Source organism: Sciurus vulgaris (assembly GCF_902686455.1).
Source record: "Sciurus vulgaris genome assembly, chromosome: 5".
Classification (NCBI taxonomy): Eukaryota; Metazoa; Chordata; class Mammalia; order Rodentia; family Sciuridae; genus Sciurus; species Sciurus vulgaris.
In genome coordinates, this window is record NC_136465.1 from 68,784,783 (window position 1) to 68,802,926 (window position 18,144).

At 45.1% G+C, this 18,144-nt stretch overlaps 1 protein-coding gene across 19 annotated transcripts in view; it reads left to right on the plus strand.

Annotated features, from left to right (window-relative positions):
* CACNA1C (calcium voltage-gated channel subunit alpha1 C) overlaps nucleotides 1-18,144 on the plus strand; it is a 724,379-nt gene that overhangs the window by 455,338 nt on the left and 250,897 nt on the right. For all 19 annotated transcript variants that reach the window (XM_079140298.1, XM_079140296.1, XM_079140300.1 and 16 more), the window contains exon 4: nucleotides 16,493-16,632. In XM_079140298.1, coding sequence (XP_078996424.1) covers nucleotides 16,493-16,632 — 140 coding nt within the window. The remainder of the gene's footprint in view (nucleotides 1-16,492; nucleotides 16,633-18,144) is intronic.

The window sequence follows — 18,144 nt, forward strand, 5'->3', positions numbered from 1 at the left end:
TATAGAAAGTTCTTCCCATGTGTTCCCCACACCCCTTAACACAAAGCTGGGAACATAGGGCAGTCACCACCCCTTTTTAGGGCATGTCCTCAGTTTTTACTGCTCCCTGTTTTATATCATTATAATTGACATCAAGCAGGCCCAACAACTTTGCACTCACTCTGCTCCCCCTATTCCTGAGCTTCCCACTACTGGTTCCATGTCACCATGCTCCACACGCACATCACTCCTCTGTGGGCACTTTTAGCAACATTTTTGCTTCCCCCAATACACACACACACAAACACACACACACTGACTGTCAGATGTGGCAAGTCCAGGTTGTTCTCCCACAGAGTACCTTGCAGAGGCAGAAGGGGATTCCTTCCTTGGAGAGGTTCCCATAGGTTCAGGAGAGTGGGGATATATTTGAGAATCAGAGAATCTTGTAGGAGAAAGGAGCTAAGGAGAGTATTTAGATCTGCAGTCCCCAGACCTGGGTGCTCTTGAAGCTAGGGAGCTTTCCAGATCTTGTTTCTTCCCCCAAAAATTCTGATTCAGCAGATCTGGGATGGGGTCCCCTAAGACCATTTTTAACCAGTGCCCCAGGACATTTCTAGGTAGTTGCCACAGAACCCAAGTTTGGGATCCACTGGGACATCCAGCCTGTTCATTTCGTGGATAAGGAAAAATTAGTCCATAGAGACTGTTGGGTGACTCCAGGTCATCAGCTTGATACTGATGATACTAAAATTGGAACCCAGATTTCTGACTTCCAGGATGTTGCTTTTACTGCTACAGCTTGCTCATTGCCCTTCTTATGTTTCCAGAGGAGGAAAAACAGTAAGCAGCAATGTGAAACCCAGTGACCCAAATGTATTGTTATATGCTGCGAGGTCAGTGTAGTGTGATGGGTAAGACAGGAGCACTGGTGCCAGGCCGACCTCAGTTCCTGTAAATTGAGAATAATGGTTGTCCCCACCTCCTGCAGAGTGAGATAATGTATGTAAAGTACTGAGCTAAGGACCCGGCATGCAGCAAGAACTGGAGCCAGTTTGAAGTGCTTTTGGGTCCAATGACTTCAGTCACCCACCAGCACTGCAGTGGAGCAGTCACACGAGCAGGTTAGTGTGTAATTGGCCATTGCACCTCTCTGCAGCAAAGAGTCTGATTCAGGAATCATCAAATGGGGTGAATGCAGGGACCCCATGGCTACATGGTCCCTGGTCTTCCATATCCCATGATCCCATCCCCCTCTTACTTATCACAAAACTCATCTTCATCTGAGAAAGACAACTCAAGGCTCAGCTCATCCCTGCTGAGCTCCCCAGAGGAAAAGATCATGAATCACTTTTACTAAAGTCCCCTTTTTAGGGCATGTCCTCAGTTTTTACTGCTCTCTGTTTTGTATCATTATAATTGAACTGATCAGCAAAAAGAACAGGCCCATTTTTACAAGGAAAAGAAGACACCCACAAAAGCCAAAATTATGACTGTTTACAGCTCACAGGAAACACTTTTTAAATTAGATTTGCCTTCAGTACAGGCGTTAGCCAGTTTCCAAGAAGAGCTCATGCCTGAGAAGCCCTGCCTGTGTGAAGGGAAGGGGAATTAGCCCTTTTTAGGTGGCATATAGTCAGCGGGAAGGCCAGGAGTAGTTGCTGACCTTCCAGAATGAGAAGTGGAGGGAGGCTTCTTCAGAGCAGAGACTGTACCTGTGCATCATTAGCACACTGGTACCCACAATGGTGCCAAGTTAGCCTTTAATATCTCAGTAGCTTACCCACCATCTGGATGGCCATCTTTGAAGACCTGTTGTCAATGGTTTGAGAAGAGTGGCCCAAATGTTCTGGGATTCAGTTTCTTCTGCTTCAGAAGTCTGTTTTTCCACTTTTTGCCTGTATTCTGATAACACATGTGTCTAGGGTTAACATTAGACCAGAGCAGGCAGGTGTGGATTCCACTCTAGATATCTCCACCATCTTGTTTGACCTTTGAGAAATCATTTCTCTTCTGCATGAGTACTTCTCACCTCTTGTTTCACATGTTTGAAACATTTTCTGCTTTTCCTTATTTTTGTAGTGATAACTCATACTTGTATAGCACTTTGACAACTGCAAAGGGCCTCAAAACAATTATTTAAAATCTTTATGTAAAAAATAGGTACTGTTTCACAGCGAGGAAACTGAGGTTCATAAAGGTAAAGTGATGTGTTCAGAAGCCATGATAACAGCAGTAGATCAAGTCATTAGGACTCTTTGTTGGATATTTTGTCACTTTTCTGGATGTGCTGATACATAGGAGAAGTTCATGCCCTGGCCTCTAGAAGGCTTGATCTAATGAGGAAGTAAGATATGCTCATAATGAACTACAGCACTGTTATGGTTTGGATGTGAGGTTTGCCCCAAAAGCTCACATATGAGACACTACAAGAAGGTTCAGAGGAGAAGGCATTGGGTTGTGAAAGTCTTAACCTAATCAGTGAATTATTTCCCTGATTAGGGATTAACTGAGTGGTAAGTGGAGTGGTAGGCTATGACTGGAGGAAGTGGGAATGGGGGGCATGGTTTTGGGGTGTATATTTGTATCTGGCAAGTGGAGTTTCTCTCTCTGCTTCCTAATCATCATGTGAGCTGCTTCCCTCTGCACATTCTTCAGCCATGATGTTTAGTCTCACCTCAAGCCCCAAAAGTCTATGAATTGAGACCTCTGAAACTGTGAGCCCTCAACTAATCTTTTCATCCTCTACAGTTGTTCTGGTTGGGTTCTTTCGTCACAGCAGTGAAAAAACTGACTAAAACAAGCACACACAGAATATTATCCCAAACAGGCACCTCCCAACACTGGTTTCATCAGGAAAAGAAGTTGTGAGTTTAGCTAGTAAAGCTACCGCATATTCTGGATGGTAGATCAAAAAAGGCATAGATGAAATCTTTTTAAAATAGCAGTATGTAAATAAGCATCACTACCATGTCATTTATATTGTGCAGCTCCAAGACTTTAGGCAAGTCCTTCCCCTTCCTTGTGCCTTGCTGTCCTCATTCAGAAAACAAAGGTATTATACCCCAGGGGATTTCCAGGTTCTTCCCAGCTCTGGCTTTGTGCCAAGATTCCTGTGACCCACAAAGCCTGTGGGTCTTTTGCAGCCTTCTGGGTAAAATATTAGGAAAAAAACTGGAATATTAGGAGGGCTAATAAGATGGACACAGAGGCTGGGGACAGAAGGTGTGTTCCATTAGAGAGTCCCTGCCACTGAGCCACTTGCACTAGAGGAGTCTGGCTGTCTGAAACAAGGCTCTTGCTTGACTGCATTTGATGTGCCCACTAATATGAGCTGCAACTGGTAGGCATTTCATTTCCTTGCCTGTTGTTTCTAAGGAGCCTGGATAGATGGTGCCACTGTGCCTGTCAGTACAGGACACAGGCTGAGGAGCTGGGTGGAAGGTCCAACCTGGCATCTCAATGTGTACAGAATTGGAGGTACCCCTACACAGGTGTAGAACTTCTTGTGGGGCTCCTCAAATCAGGAGTAGAATTAGACTTGGGAAAGCCCAGTGGGAGGAGAGAGGACTGTCCAAGATAAGAGAAGCCCTGCCCTGTCCTGGATCCTGGCCTGCCTTGAGTAAGCCCCTTTCTGACTCCATTCATCCACCCATTCATCCATTTTGCTTCCCTCTTGTTCACCTCATGACATCAAGGCCTGTTGGCCATCATGAGACCTTGGAGGAAATGTGGTCCAACTACCTGAGGCTTCAGCCCTGGAATCAATGACTGCAGGTGACTCAGCAGTCTACATCCCCACCCCTGTGCCCAGGGCCACAGCCTCCAGAGCCAGCCCTGCCCATTGTTAGAGGACTCCAACCCTTTGAGAATTCCCCCTTTGAGATAAAATTGGATTCCCTCTAATTTCCACTGATTTGCCCTGCTTCCTTCCTCCTGCCTACTGGATTTGCATGGATTATATCTGATCCTTTCAAGGGACAACTCTTGAGCCCACTGTTTCCCCTAGTGTGACATGTGTGACATTTTCAGGTAATGTACAGACAAACATTTTGAATGTTTTATCATGGAAAACAATAAAAATGGTGCTTCTGATGAAAAGTTTCCTCTCTAATGTTTATATAAGTGAGTTGATATAAAAGGTATTAAGTAAATAGTACTACACAACTGCACACAGTGGGCATGGCAAATGTTATATTGGTCTTGGGAGATGCTGTATTGAACCACCTTCCCAACAGTGTCCCCTTCCTAGGCCCTTTTCTTCCTTTCCCATCACTCTTATCTGGTCATGGATGTTACATAACTGCCACCGCTTTATCTATACAAATTATTTCTCAATCCCTCACCCTTAGCCCTATCCTGCCATCATCTCTAATCACCTGTTTGCGTTTCCTTTTGGGTATTGTTGTTTTCTTCATCATGTCATATCTTCATCATATCTGGAATGAACATCTCAGATCCCATTACATTCTAGAGCCATTGGAGGTGGGGAAGGAAATATTTAGTATTTACTGCTTAACATGTTAGCATACATTTCCCCCTCCATCCTTAAAGATTCTCTACAAGAAATAGATGGTATCTCCAATTTATAAACAAAGAAATGGAGGCACACAAACTAATAACATGTCCAAGGAGCAATGGTTGTAGAAGATCTGAAATAGCTTGCCTCCCTGTGCCACGTCGTTCCCAGCACACAGCTGTCTAGCTGGATGCAGGAAGGGCAGTAGAGGTTTCTGGTCAAACTTCCCATTTGGTGGATAAAGGAACTGAGTCCAGTGATCTGGCAAGATGTGTGCCAGGCAGCCTGCTGCCCACTTGCCAGATCCTACCATGGTCTGTTGCTGTGTACAGTGTGCCCATTCTTCCAGCCATTCAGAATGGAGTCCTAACGCCATGTTCCACAGTCCCCACTTACAACCTGAGTCGTAACTTTTCCTGAATCTGTCATTGTCTTTTTCTCCTCTTCTCTGGTCCATTGCCTCATTCCTGGACCACTGCAGTGGTCTCTCCATTTCATCTACTGATTGCTTCTTATATTTTCTTTCTAAAACTCAGCTTGGCACCTGTCATTCTTTGATCACAAACCGCCATCAGTCCAACTCACCATTGCTGGTAAATTCTAGGTAGAACCTCCTCAGTATGAAGTATGGACTCTTTATCATGTCACTCCAGACTTGCTTTAATTTAAACCTTACCTGTCCATGCAGCTTTACCTCTGGCAGTGTAAATTCTGGCTAAAATGTTCTGCTCCTCATTTCTTCTAGGAAACCTTATTTTCCATAGGGAGATTCTCTCCCCTGGCCAAGGTGCAGGCAGGCAGCCTCCCCATCCCACACCTCCGATCACCAGCCCTGACACACTCTAGCACATCAGATACCCCAGCCAGCAGCCCCTGGCAGTTGCTTCTTTTTCCAAATCCTTTGACTTTTTGTAATCTGCAGCACTTATTGTCAAGGAGCACATGGAACCCTGGGTTGTAATTTCTCTGCATAATGCCCACTTGCCTGTAGTATGAGGCCCTGGAGGGCAGAGGTATCATCTTATATTCTTTAGGTTTTTTTTATTATTAAAACATAGTATGTCTACGTATTTATAGGGTATAGTATCATAATTTGATACATTTATATAGAATGTAATGATCAAATCATGCAATTAGTTAGCATTTCTGTCTCCTGAATGTTGAGAACCTTCTGAATCTTCTGCTTATTTTGAAATATATCAGATTGTTGTAAACCATAATTTACTGTGCTGTAGAATGCAAGAAATAATTTCCAATCTGGCTGTATGTTGGTACCCATTATCTGACCTTCCTCTTTCCCCTCCCCCTTCCTAGTCTCATTCATCATTATTCTAGCCTGTTCCATGAGATCATCTTTCTTAACCTCCATGTATGAGTGAGACACACAGTATTTGTGACCACAGTTCATTTTAGTGCCCTGTTTGTGGAGTGAGTCCCTCAGTCCATGTTCTCCATGCTGATAATGCCACTGTGTCCCAGTGGGCACTCCTTGTTTTAATTCACAGGATGGGGGCATTGTAGAAGGACTGCTGATGAAGGCCACTGTGCCCTAGAGTCACACACGAGTGCTGGGTGACACAGCCTGGCACATGAAAGCACATTGTCCACCATGAAGAGCTGTGGGCATGTGAGAGAGACCAGGGCCTAGAAATCAACTTTGGTGACTCTCAGTATCCTGTTAATGCTACAACTGGAGGATTCTGTGAGATCCTGGCACTGAACAAGTCACCATGGGGGAACAGATTAAAATTGTAATATATAGTTTCTGCACTCAGTGTATTCGACTCTTGAAGGGGAGAGAGGTCTGGGACAACTGCTACCCTTAGAGAACTTATCAAATATGCCATAGTGCCAGCTGTTGATATCCCAAATGAGCAGACAGACAGCCTGGCCATAAGGCTGCAGAGGCCCACAGCAAGAGGAGATCACCAGGCCTGGAGAAGCCAAAGCAACCTTTCAACTGGGGAGAAACGGCTGGCCCTGAGGGAAAAGAGAAACTTGGAGGCAGGGGCCATAGAGGCTGGGTGGAAATGGGTTGGCGGGTAGGTTTTTACTTGAGCGATGGGCATTGGGAGAAGACAAGGTACATAGGAGGGGAGTGAAAGAGTCAACATGGAATTGGGGCTCAATGAACTGGGAATAGAGAATCCATATAATTTCTTGAGGCAGAAATTAGCATACTTAAAGTGAGATTCCAGAACGTTCCTTGCTCAGATATGCCTTGATCTTTTAAAGGTAAGAGAAATCCCACATTTCCAGGTCTGCATCCCTGTGTCCTTCATCTCCAGGCATCTGAGGCTGGAATGTTAGAGGGGCTTCTCTGGTTATTCACCTGGAGCTCTTTAAGAACTGTAACATTAGTAAATTACTGCCTCATACAGCCTTATCCTTGGGCTCATCAGTCCTGTGCTATAAAGAGAGGCTAAGCATAGAATTACATAGGCTAGCCTCTGATAGGGATTTGGGCTGATCTTTTTAGATCCAGTCTGAGACCATAATCTGAAATAAGCATCTAACACCCAGGCTGCAAGCTAACGGGGAGACAGAGAAGCATTTGTCTTCCAGTGCTTACGAGCTCTTGCCTTTTCCGGCTGGGTAAGACTGAGCCTAGTTTTAATGTGCCCCAATGGCTGATAAGGGGTGGCAGCCCTAAACAGCTGTGGGATAAAGATGCAAAAGGAGGAGTGGCATGTAGAGATAGCAAATGGAACCCATCGATAAGGATGCTTTCCAATGCCAGTGCTAGAAAACTCAACTTGAAATGGTTTCAACAATAAGGACATTGTGTCTCAGAGATATAATGGAAGAAAGACCCAAATTAAGGTGGCATCAAAGCTGATTAATTTACTGGTTTAACAACTTTACTCAGATCCTGGGTCTCTCTTTGCCATCCTTAGCTTGTTGCTTGTGCTGTCAGCCGGTAGTTCTCATGGTCCCAGGTGTCACAAAACCAGATTTCATATAGAGAATGGGTGTGTTGTACTGAAGAAGGACTGGGAATACCTTCCTGCCTGTATGCCTCTCTCCCTTTTGGAATCAATGAGGAAATTTCCCTTCATGCCACATCAGCAGGTTTGGGTCACATGCCACTTCTGAAGTCAGTGGATGGTGGCAAGGAATGGGATCCTTTCTAATGGATTAGATGAGTGGGTGATTTGCAGTCTTCTGTGCCCTACATGGGGGGGGGGGTGGGTGACCAGGTTTGATTAGCAGTGGGAAGAGTCTGTGGGCTCCATACAACAGTCAGTACATGAATCCTGCAGCCATGTGTCCACCCATCATCTGTGGAAATGAAGAGTCCCCCAGACCAGGTCAGGCTCTGAGAGCAAAGATGTGCTACACTTAGAGAAGTTATCAAACTCAGCTTCTAATGCTGAGTTTCACATAAAAACCAGGCATTTGGTGTAGCTCCAGCAAAGCCCAGTGTACCTCCTATTTTTGATAAAAGTGTCAAGGCACTGGGGTCATGGAGAGGTGAACTAATGGAGTTTAGAATTTTCTATAACCACAAAAAGTGAAAAAGACATTGAATGTAGAATGTGAGCTGTACTGCTTTCTAGCTGCATGGCTCTGCATAAGATTTCATAACCTCTTTGATTGGTTTTCTCATGTAAGTCAGTGAGATAATATTTTGTATCCATTATGCAATTACTGTTAGGATTAAAATAGTGTGCAGACTCAGACTGTTGTTAATGGCAGCTATGATGGAGGATGTGGTGGTGATGATTGTGGTCATGATGGTGGTGATGGTGGTGGTAGTGATGGTAGTGGAAATGGTGATGGTGTAGTAATGGTGGTGGTAGTGATGGTATTGTTGGTGGTGATGGTGATTGTGAGGAAGAAAAAAGACATGGAAGTAAGAAGAGTTAAAGGAGGAGAAAAATACCTGCCCTTGCTTCTTCACAGGGGGTCAGGAAGCTCAAGATAAAAATGTATGAAAAAGCTGGGCACGGTGGCACATACCTGTAATCCCAGAAGCTCAGGAGGCTGAAGAAGGAGGATTGCGAGTAGTTCAAAGCGAGCCTCAGCAATGGCGAGACACTAAGCAACTCAGTGAGACCCTGTCTCTAAATAAAATTCAAAATAGGGCTGGGGATATGGCTCAGTGGTTGAGTACCCCTGAGTTCAATCCCTGGTACTCAAAAAAACAAAAAACAAAACAAAACAAAAAAACAAAACAAAACAAAAAACAACAACAACAAAAAACAACAAACAACCTTGTAAACTGTAAAGTTCTGCCATATGAGCTAGCACATTGGTGATTATCACATATTAGCAAACCTAAGCACACTGCCCATCTTCCTTTACCCTCATTCTCCATAGCTGAAATGTCACCTCAAGAGACATTGGATTGGCAGAGACACAGGGAAAGTGTGTGCCGCTGTGGATCTAGGGGCTTCTGATGCTGGAACAGAACCTATTCCTGTAGGTCAAAGGGCTAAGGAAGGAGCTGGACACGAATGTCCAGAACGCACAGAACCCAGTGGACTGGATACAGAGGGAGTTTTTGTTTTGTTTTCAAGTGGCTTTCATAATAGAAAGCAGATGTGGGACCTCAGGTCTCTGGTCTTTGCTGAAGTGAAGAGGATCAAAGGGGACAGTGAATGTGCCACTGATGTGAGGACAGCTGATGTGGCCAGGGAGGGAGAGGACACAGAGAAAGGCAGCTGGGCTAGTGCTACTGACCACTCAGTTGCCCAGCAGGGTCCCTGTGTATCAGGGAGAGCCAGGACCTGTGAGGAGGACACAAAGCCCCAGGGCAGAAAGAATGTGTCCATTCCACAAAGGTTTGTTGCACAGTTAGTGTGTGCCAGCTCCTGTAGGTGCAGGTGCTAGGGCTATAGCAATGACAGCATCTACCTTTTGAGTGACAACTCTGTATGATCTCTAGTTCTCAAAATAACCCAAGGTAGGCATAACTTTCCACAGTTCACTGGTGAAGAAACCAAAGGTTAGAAAGATTATGTAGCTTATCATAGGAAAATTCTGACTCCAGATGTGTGACTCCAGAGCCTTTTTCTGCAACACTTTGCCTTTCATTTAAAGATAGCTCTTAACCAAAGGTGATAAAGACACCTGCTTCTGTCCCAGGTGCCCTGTCCCTGTATGGGGGAGGAACATAGAAGCCACGTATACCATAATGTGTGCTAAGAGAGCTAATTTCACTCCTTCAGGGTCAAGGGAGGCAGGTAGGGGTTGAGAGATACAGAATGAGGTGTATCTTGGGATGAGAAGGAGTTTGTCAGGTGGAGAATGGATCTGGGATGGCAGGGGCAGGGAGAAGGGAGTTGCACCAGGCAGCCTGTCTGATGTGGGTGTGGTGAGACTTTGGTGAGTGTGGGGTGGTAGCCAAAGATGCAGCTGGGGGGTCATGTCATGACAGATGTTGATGCCAAGCTCAGGAGGCTAGATTTTGTTTTAAGGGCAGAGGGGAGCCATTGAAGGCTTTGGAGCAGTAGAACCACCTAGATGTCCAGGAAACAGTCGGGGAACTGCTTGAACACCCAGACAACTCATAATGGCACCAGATTGGGAATGAACAGTGGGATGAGGCAGAAAGGTGGTCATGATTCCCTGGACCAGGTGTTAGTTGAGCTCCTTAAAAGAAGATGGGCAGTTAGAAGAGAGTTTGAGGCATCTGCTGCACCTTCCCCTCATTTGGGAAATTACTACTAGCCCACAGGTCACTAAGCAAATGCCCATTGTCCCCAGGAGTAATTCAGCCCTGATTGGTAATATCCCTCACCCTCTCCACTCCATTACCCTCAAAGAAAATGTAATATCTTTTTTTTTTTTTTTTTTACCTCAGAGAGGAAGGGACCGTGGCCATTCTCTGAAAGTCAGAGCTTCCCAATGACAGATAGGCAGCTCATAAAGACATGAGGTCCTGGGATAGAGGAGGTCGAGTGGAGAAGGGAATAGGCAGGCCTGTGTGACATTCAGGCTTCCTTCCATCTCAGGCAGCAGTATTATGAGGGATGATTGTTCAAATCCTAGAATCAAGCAGAGGAATGAAACAGGCTATGCCTGCCCTCTAGGGTTTATAGTTACAGAAATATAGGCTCAGAGGCCATGGGAGTGTGTGGAGCAGTGACCTCTTGTCTCCAGGAGCTGCCTGGGGGAGGTCAGCACAGGCCAGGGTGGAGGACAGTGAAGGCCTAAGGGGAGTGAGCAGGGCTGATACCTAGAAGTCTGGTGTCACTCTGTTCAGAGCACCTGAGCCACCTGCCATGCTGCAGCAGCTGAGGCAAGGCTGGCCCCTAGGGATGAAGACATAAATGCAGGAAACTGATAAGTGAGTAAGTCACTTCAACTTAGCATCATGGGCAAGCACAGAAAAATAGACTGTGGTTTTGTTTTTAACTGATCAACTGTAAACCCAGTGACTCTAGCTTGCTTTTCAACTCTCCCAACTGCAATTGCTCCTTGCCCTCACTAAATAGGTGAATTGTTCTTTTCCAGGCTTCTTTGCTCTTAGTCCATTAAATGGTTTTCCCTGTCCCTTCATCCTTTGCAAAAATGTCCTGAATAGAAGGTCAGAGCATCTGAACCACCAGTTCCTTTCTAAATGAGCCCTTTGTATAGCCTCCAGGAAGGACCTTCCCTCCCATCTCCCACCCCCTGCCCAGCTTCTGTCTTCCCAATCCAGGTGCCCAGGCATCTGTCCAGGATCCTCCTACCAAAGACTGTACTGTTCAACTTTCTGATGAACTAGTCTTGTTTTAGCTGCTACAGGTTGGAACTTGACCTTAAGTGTTTCAGCTCAAGACCTTAGGGGCTAGGAAACCTTTAAAACCCCAAAGAATTCTACTTTTTATTGTGGTAGAGTAAAAATAATATAAAATTTACAATTCTAGCCATTTTTAGGGGATAATTCAGAGGTGTCAGTTATATTCACAATTTTGTATTGTCATCACCTCTGCCCCCACCCCAAACTGAAATCTGTACCCATTAAATAGTGACTTCCCATCCCTCCCTCCTCCCAGCTCCTGGTGACTTCTTTTCTACTTTCTGTCCCTGTGAATTTGTTATTCTAGGTATTTTATATGAGGGGAATCATACAGTATTTGTTGTTTTGTGACTGACTTCTTCCACTTAGCACAATGTTTCCATGTCATAGCATGTGTGGGAATTCATTTCTTTTTAAGGTTAAATAATACTCCTTTGTGTGTACATTCCCTATTTAGTTGGTCCATTGATAGGTAGATGGAAGGCTGCTTCCTGGTTGAGGAAGGATTGCAGTGTGGGATCCCTGCTGCCTACCTTCCCAGCCATGCCTTGGAGGAGGAGACCCCTTACCTAGTAACTCCTGTTAAGAACACTAACCCAGGGCTTCATCGGTCCATACATAGGGACAGCTGCACTGTAGCAAAAGGAACCCCAGATCTGCCCTGAAGAATCCTAAGTGCCAATCCCCTGGGATAGATGTCGAGCCCCTGTCTTCTGCACAATGAGAAGGTAGGATTGTGTGTCTCTTTTCTTACAGCTTCTTGTATTCTACAAGTCTGTCAATCTCCTGAGAGAGCAATGCTGCAGAGTGGCCCAGGGCTGAGCAAATTCTCAGGAAGTTTTTGCGATGCAGGATGATTGCACTAGAGGATTGGAGAGTGAGGAGCTCAGGTCTCTTAGCTGAAGAATAGACAGGAGACTGTATTTTAGAGGTCAGGTTGAACAGTACTTAAGTTATGAAACAATCTGGAAAACAATGTGCTGCGTGAAGTATTGTTATTGTGTCTGTTGTCTTTTTACCTTGTACCCAGATGAAATTGTGTAACTGAGCTTCTCATCAATTGTTTGGTGTAGAATTCTAGGTAGCTTCAATAAATACACTTACATAAATTCAAGTAGGTACATGGGCTCTCTGGGTATGAATTTTCACACCTTGGATCTTTCACATCGCAGAGCTAAAGACTTATAGTGCTCAACACAGGAAGATGGGCATTTCATGGCTCTATGGTGTGTTGCAGCTGTGCTGCAGAGACGCAGCTATGTAAAGAGACACATCAGTTTCTTCCTGGTTGTCCTTGTCCTAAGAGATCTAACCTAGCCTAGCTTCTGCTCACAGAAGTTTGTGTTCCCCTGAAGTACACATATTAATAATCTAATTGATGATGAATATTTTTATTGTAATGTTTATTTGTACTTAGGGTGAGTCCCAGAACAAGAGGGAAAGAAGCTGAAAAAGAGCTCTCAGCTCCATTTCCTGTCTTGGGATCTAGTTTTGCCTTTGCCCTATCTGCACACAGGCTGATGAGCACACTCTCAGTTGCCAAAGGATTTCAGAGGGGTTTCAGAAGTCATCTACCAATTTGGAAGTGGTGTTCCAAGTTATCAGAAAAACAACAAAAGCAGTGATCCCTCTTCTCAAATAAAATTGTATGCAGAACCCAGCAAGTAAAGTCAACAAAAGTCTTCCGGTCTGGTCAGTAAAGGTGGTCACTTCTCTTTTTGTGTGTATTCTCTTTTCACATCCCGTAGTATTAGCTCTCTGGACTCCATTTAACTGGGTTAGGACTCTTGGAAAACTCAACCCACTATGGATTAACATGGCACTGCTTTGGTTCAAGAGGGCTGAAGCATTTAAGCCTTATTTTCTCAGCCTTCCCCTGACCTGCTCCTAAAACACCATAGGAAGCCTAGGACTGTGTGTGTGTGTGTGTGTGTGTGTGTGTGTGTGTGTATGTGTATATATGTGTGTGTGTATATACACACACACACACACACACACACATACATGTAATTTTAAAGTTTCTCCTATGAATGAGGAAACAGACCCAGAGAAGTAAGGTGACTTGGCCTAAGCCATACACACCAGTTGGTGCCAGAATCAAGATTATTGAGTATTACTATAAAAATTGTTATCTCTGTCCTCTGGGAACTTATGGTGCTGCTGAATAGGTGGGAGATGTGTGCACAGGAGGATAAATGGAAAGCTAAGATAGTGCATGCTCATCCATGTTGAGTTCCATGAGTCTTTAGAAGTCTTTGTATTTCTAGAACTGGGGCTCTCTCTCCACTCAGTTTCTGAGCCCTTTGTCTCAGATCTCCAGCACCCAGCAACATACATAAGCACATTTGTGAATGTTTGAGTGAATTTTTGATTGAGTGATTCACTGGATGTGTGGGGTGGATCCTTCTGGATCAGTGTGTGTTATTTACCAGGGTGTGGAACAGATATCACATGGCATGGAGTAAGGAACAGTCTTCACTGGGAACTTACTCAATAAGAGAAGTCAAGTTTTCATGAATCCCCCCATCTCACAAAGTTGTGTGTAGCAGGTTCAAGATGTTTCTGACTCTGCATCCCCTACAGTACTGTCTTTTTATAGGGCAAGTAAGCAGGAAAAGCAGTCTTATCAATGAGGGAATAAACAGACAGCTTGGAGCCAGGCAGTCTGGATTGGGGGTGCCAGCTGTTTATAGGAAGTTGTCTGGGAATGCCAGCTTCCTAGCATATAAGGTGCTTGGAGCCTTTGGGATATTGATGCAGGGGGTGGAGGGACCCTGAACTTGAGTGCTGTCTTTCCCAGAAAGCTCATTTCTAGGCCACCCAAAGAGAACCTCAAGGTCACTTTCTGACAGCTCTTTTAGTTGTACCACACTGGTCCTAAAAGACAGAGTGGATGAATAGATGGATGGATGATGAGTGGACTGGTGAATGGATAGATGGATGGATAAATGTGTGGGTGAAATGAATGGGTATGTTGATGGGTGAGTGGTTGCATGAATGGATGTGCTAGTGAATGAAATTATAAAAGCAGTAAGCACACATGTGAATTCATGGACACACCCAGCACCTAGTGATACCAAACTTTCCTTTGTTTCCTTTTCCTTTTCTTCACTTCTCATTTCACTTTGTGAGTTCCTGTGGAGATTCACAGGGCTCCAGAAGGGGGTGACTCTGTCATCTGGTGTAAACATGAAAGCTCTGAGCCATCATGGGAGTGGGGCCAAGAAGAGTGGGGCTGAGTGGTTGTTGGATAGCCCCTCCCTCTATCACCTTCTACAAGCATCCTCAGGTTGCACCAGCCCTTCTGTAATATGTCTTCTCTGTTAACATGGCCCCAATGTATACTGTAACACAGGATCACCTAATTCGAGAAGCTTGATGCTTCCACACATCATAGATTGTTCCTGGGTCACAACCCCCAAGGCAGCCATATCCCCAGACCAGTTGTATGGTGCTAAAAGAGGGAGAAAGTAAAAGAGGAGTCTACTGAGATGATGACTGAATCTGACCCCTCCACTCCTTCCCTATTCCCGCCTGATCTGGGCCTTCGTCAGCACATGGGCTGGTGGCTCTTAAATTTTGAGTTGTCTCAGAAACATCTGGGATTGTCTATAATGCAGACTGCTAGGCTTCATAGCCAGGAGATCTATTTATTAGGTCTGGATGGCTCCCAGAAGTCTGCAGTTTTTAACTTAGCATCTTCAAATTGCATCATCCAGAGCTGGGCACAGTGAGGCCAGAGCTCATTAAATGTCTAGGGGATGAGAAAGAGTGACTGGGGCATAGGGTACCTGTCCCTGCAGAATTACCCATTGGATTCCCAAGTGCCCCAGATTTAGAGCACCCTGCCAGTCAGCTGAGCAGGAGGAGGTGGGCCTTTGCAGGCAGTGCCCTTCTCCAGAATGTGGAAGGATCTGGATATCTTCAGTGAGACCCCCTTGACCTGGCAGAAGAGTGGGTCCTGGTGTTTCCCAGTTGAATGTCTCCTGGGGACAGTGGATGAGCCAGGCCTGCTTTGGAGAACCTGCACCTGAATGCATGCGGACAAATATTTTGTGGTTCCAATGAGATTAGGGCTGCAGCTCCTGCAGAGCAGAGCAGTGGAGCATAAAGGCTACCAGGCAGCCTTTGTGTGGTGGGGGGCATTAAGGCTCTGTGCTGGGGGTGAGAAGAGACCAATTAATGGTGAAGGAAGTGAATGAATCAGCACAGCGAGTCAGCTTGCTCTAATTGAGTCAATGAGTTTGTCCTGTGGACTGTGGCTCCCCGGGACAGGAACTGCATCCTTAAATGCCTTTCTTCAAGATAGCAGGGGGAGAAAAGATGACCTTCTGCCCCTTGAGAAAAGAGCTGGCCTTTTCCATTCATCACCCACCCCAGTGCCTGCCTCCACTCTCAGTATGCTCATTTTCTCTGCAGACCTGGTCTGTGTCTTTGGACAGAGTCTTATCTGCCTGAAGAAGAGATTTCAAATTTCTGGATCCATCCATGTATGTGAGCAGGTTGTCTTTTGGTTGCTGTGAAGAGATCTTCAGTGTCTTGATTTCTTTGTGGCTGTATTTCTGCTGTTATGTTGGAGAACTCAGCGGGTACCCTCCCAGAATTGCGTGTGTGACCTTCGCCATTTTTTACTGCAGATTCGTGGCATGGTGACAATCATGGGGTTGTGCTCCAGCCCCTTTCTCAGTATCATGCTCCTCTCTCTTGGTCTTGTTTCTGTTTATGGGTTTTCTTCTAAGAAGGTACAATAAAATGCTAATTGATTAAATATGAAAACAATGGGAATTTGTGTACAACCCTAATATTTACAATTCAACAGGGAACTTGGAAGACGCACACACACACACACACACACACACACACACACACACACACATCCTTTAATCCCTAGTGGATTGGAGCTTTTGTGGTTGAAAAAGTTGTGAATTTGCTAATTTGGCATTGAGGTCCCTCTCAATATCCCCATATGTCCTACTGCAGAGGGGGAAGCCTTCACTTACACCTGCTGTAGTGTGTTCTTAATGATGGGGTTACATTCTGAGAAATGTGATATTAGGTGATTTTGATGGCATCATGGAGTGTACTTACACAAACTAAGATAGCTATGATGTCACTAGGTAATACAATCTTGTGGAATCACCTTTGTGTATGCAGTCTGTGGTCAACTGAAATGCCATTATGTGGCATATGTGTGAGACCTGCTGGTTCAGAACTTTGCACATCCCTAACGATTTATTTCTCTGTTTTCTATTTTTGTTTCCTAGGAACGAGTGGAATATCTCTTTCTCATAATTTTTACTGTGGAAGCATTTTTAAAAGTAATCGCCTATGGTCTTCTCTTTCACCCCAACGCTTACCTCCGCAATGGTTGGAATTTACTAGATTTTATAATTGTGGTTGTAGGGTAAGTAAAGCTGTCTTTCTCCTGCCCCTTCCCTTAACCATGCATACTTCCTTCCCCCTCTACTCATATCTCTTTTTGATTTAGTCATAACTGTACTAGCCTTCAGGCATGATGAAAGGATGTTAACAATCACATTGAGTTCAGACTTTCTCCGAAGGGAGAGGAGCTATCACCTAAGAGCACTCCTCACCACCACTCCCACATGGGGCAGCACGCACACACACACACACACACACACACACACACGTAGATATATATGCACATGCACACATGCACATCCACACGCAGACACACATATTCGCACACTTGAATTTGTGTACTCCTAACGGAACCAGGATCCTCTGTGCAGCTGAGGCGATTCCTCTGTTTCAGGACTTTTCTTTACCCTCCAACCATATCTAACCCAGCAGTTCCCCTGATGAATTTTCCCACTGTATCACTGAGCAGATGTAGTTAGCTTGCCTGGGAGTATGCAGCCCACAGGTGTGGCATGATGTGGGGATGCCTGCTGAGCTGCCAGACTGTGCCTGTAGTCCACAGGTTGCTCACACACACCATCCTGTCCCCATTCTCAAATTCACATTGGGCCCTGTTCTGTGGCCCAAGAAACCAGACTGCTTGAGATAGCTGGGTGAGAAGTAAGTGAAACTCTGAAAGGTCAAAGTTGTGGGTAACCCAACCTAGCCTAGGTACCTTCCTCCAAATACTATTTCATGTTAGGATGAGGCAGACTTGATAGTGGCTTTAAAAAAGGCAGTGTTGAGAATCCCAAGTAAAATTTTGGGAGTGATAATTTCCTTATCAAGAAATTAGTAATGGCACAAAAGGATTCTCCACAAAATATTTGTACCCAACAGGCCTATGTATGCTGTGTAAAACACAGTGTATTAAGACACAGTGGATGAAGTTCCAATGACTCATGTGTTTTGTTGATAAGGGGGAGGTCGTCTCTTCAGCAACTTTTCCTCTAAGCTGACCTTGTATTACTTGGAACCTGACAAATGCTTCCATGGTGGCCACCCTGCTACCATGGATTTGGAGTCCCCACAGATTTCAGTGTGAAGAACAAGATATCAGGAGGCTGTTACACCAGGAGGCTATTTTTGGTGACTCCTTTTGTGTTATCCCAGTGCAGACCTGGGGCACTGCGGGCTTCTCCAGAGCACTCGCCATTCATTATCTTGGGGGAGTGCCTGGTCTTTACTGCAGGAAATAACACAGGAGCAAATCAAGATTATTTACAAGTTATTTCCTTGTCCTTGGCCATCTGGATGGCTCATAATGGTTGTTTGGAACGTGTTAGGGTTTTTCCTATGTTGTCTCATGTGGCCTAGCCAATGAATGACGCATTTTGGCCACATGACCATCATGGGTATTTGGGTGACATGAGGAGCACTAAGGTTATTAGTCATTTATATATCTGGCTGCAGAGGACTCGGGGTGAGGATGCAGTTACATGAGAGGTTTTGCCGCTGCTATTCATGCCAAAATAAACAGAGTGGCTAAATAAAT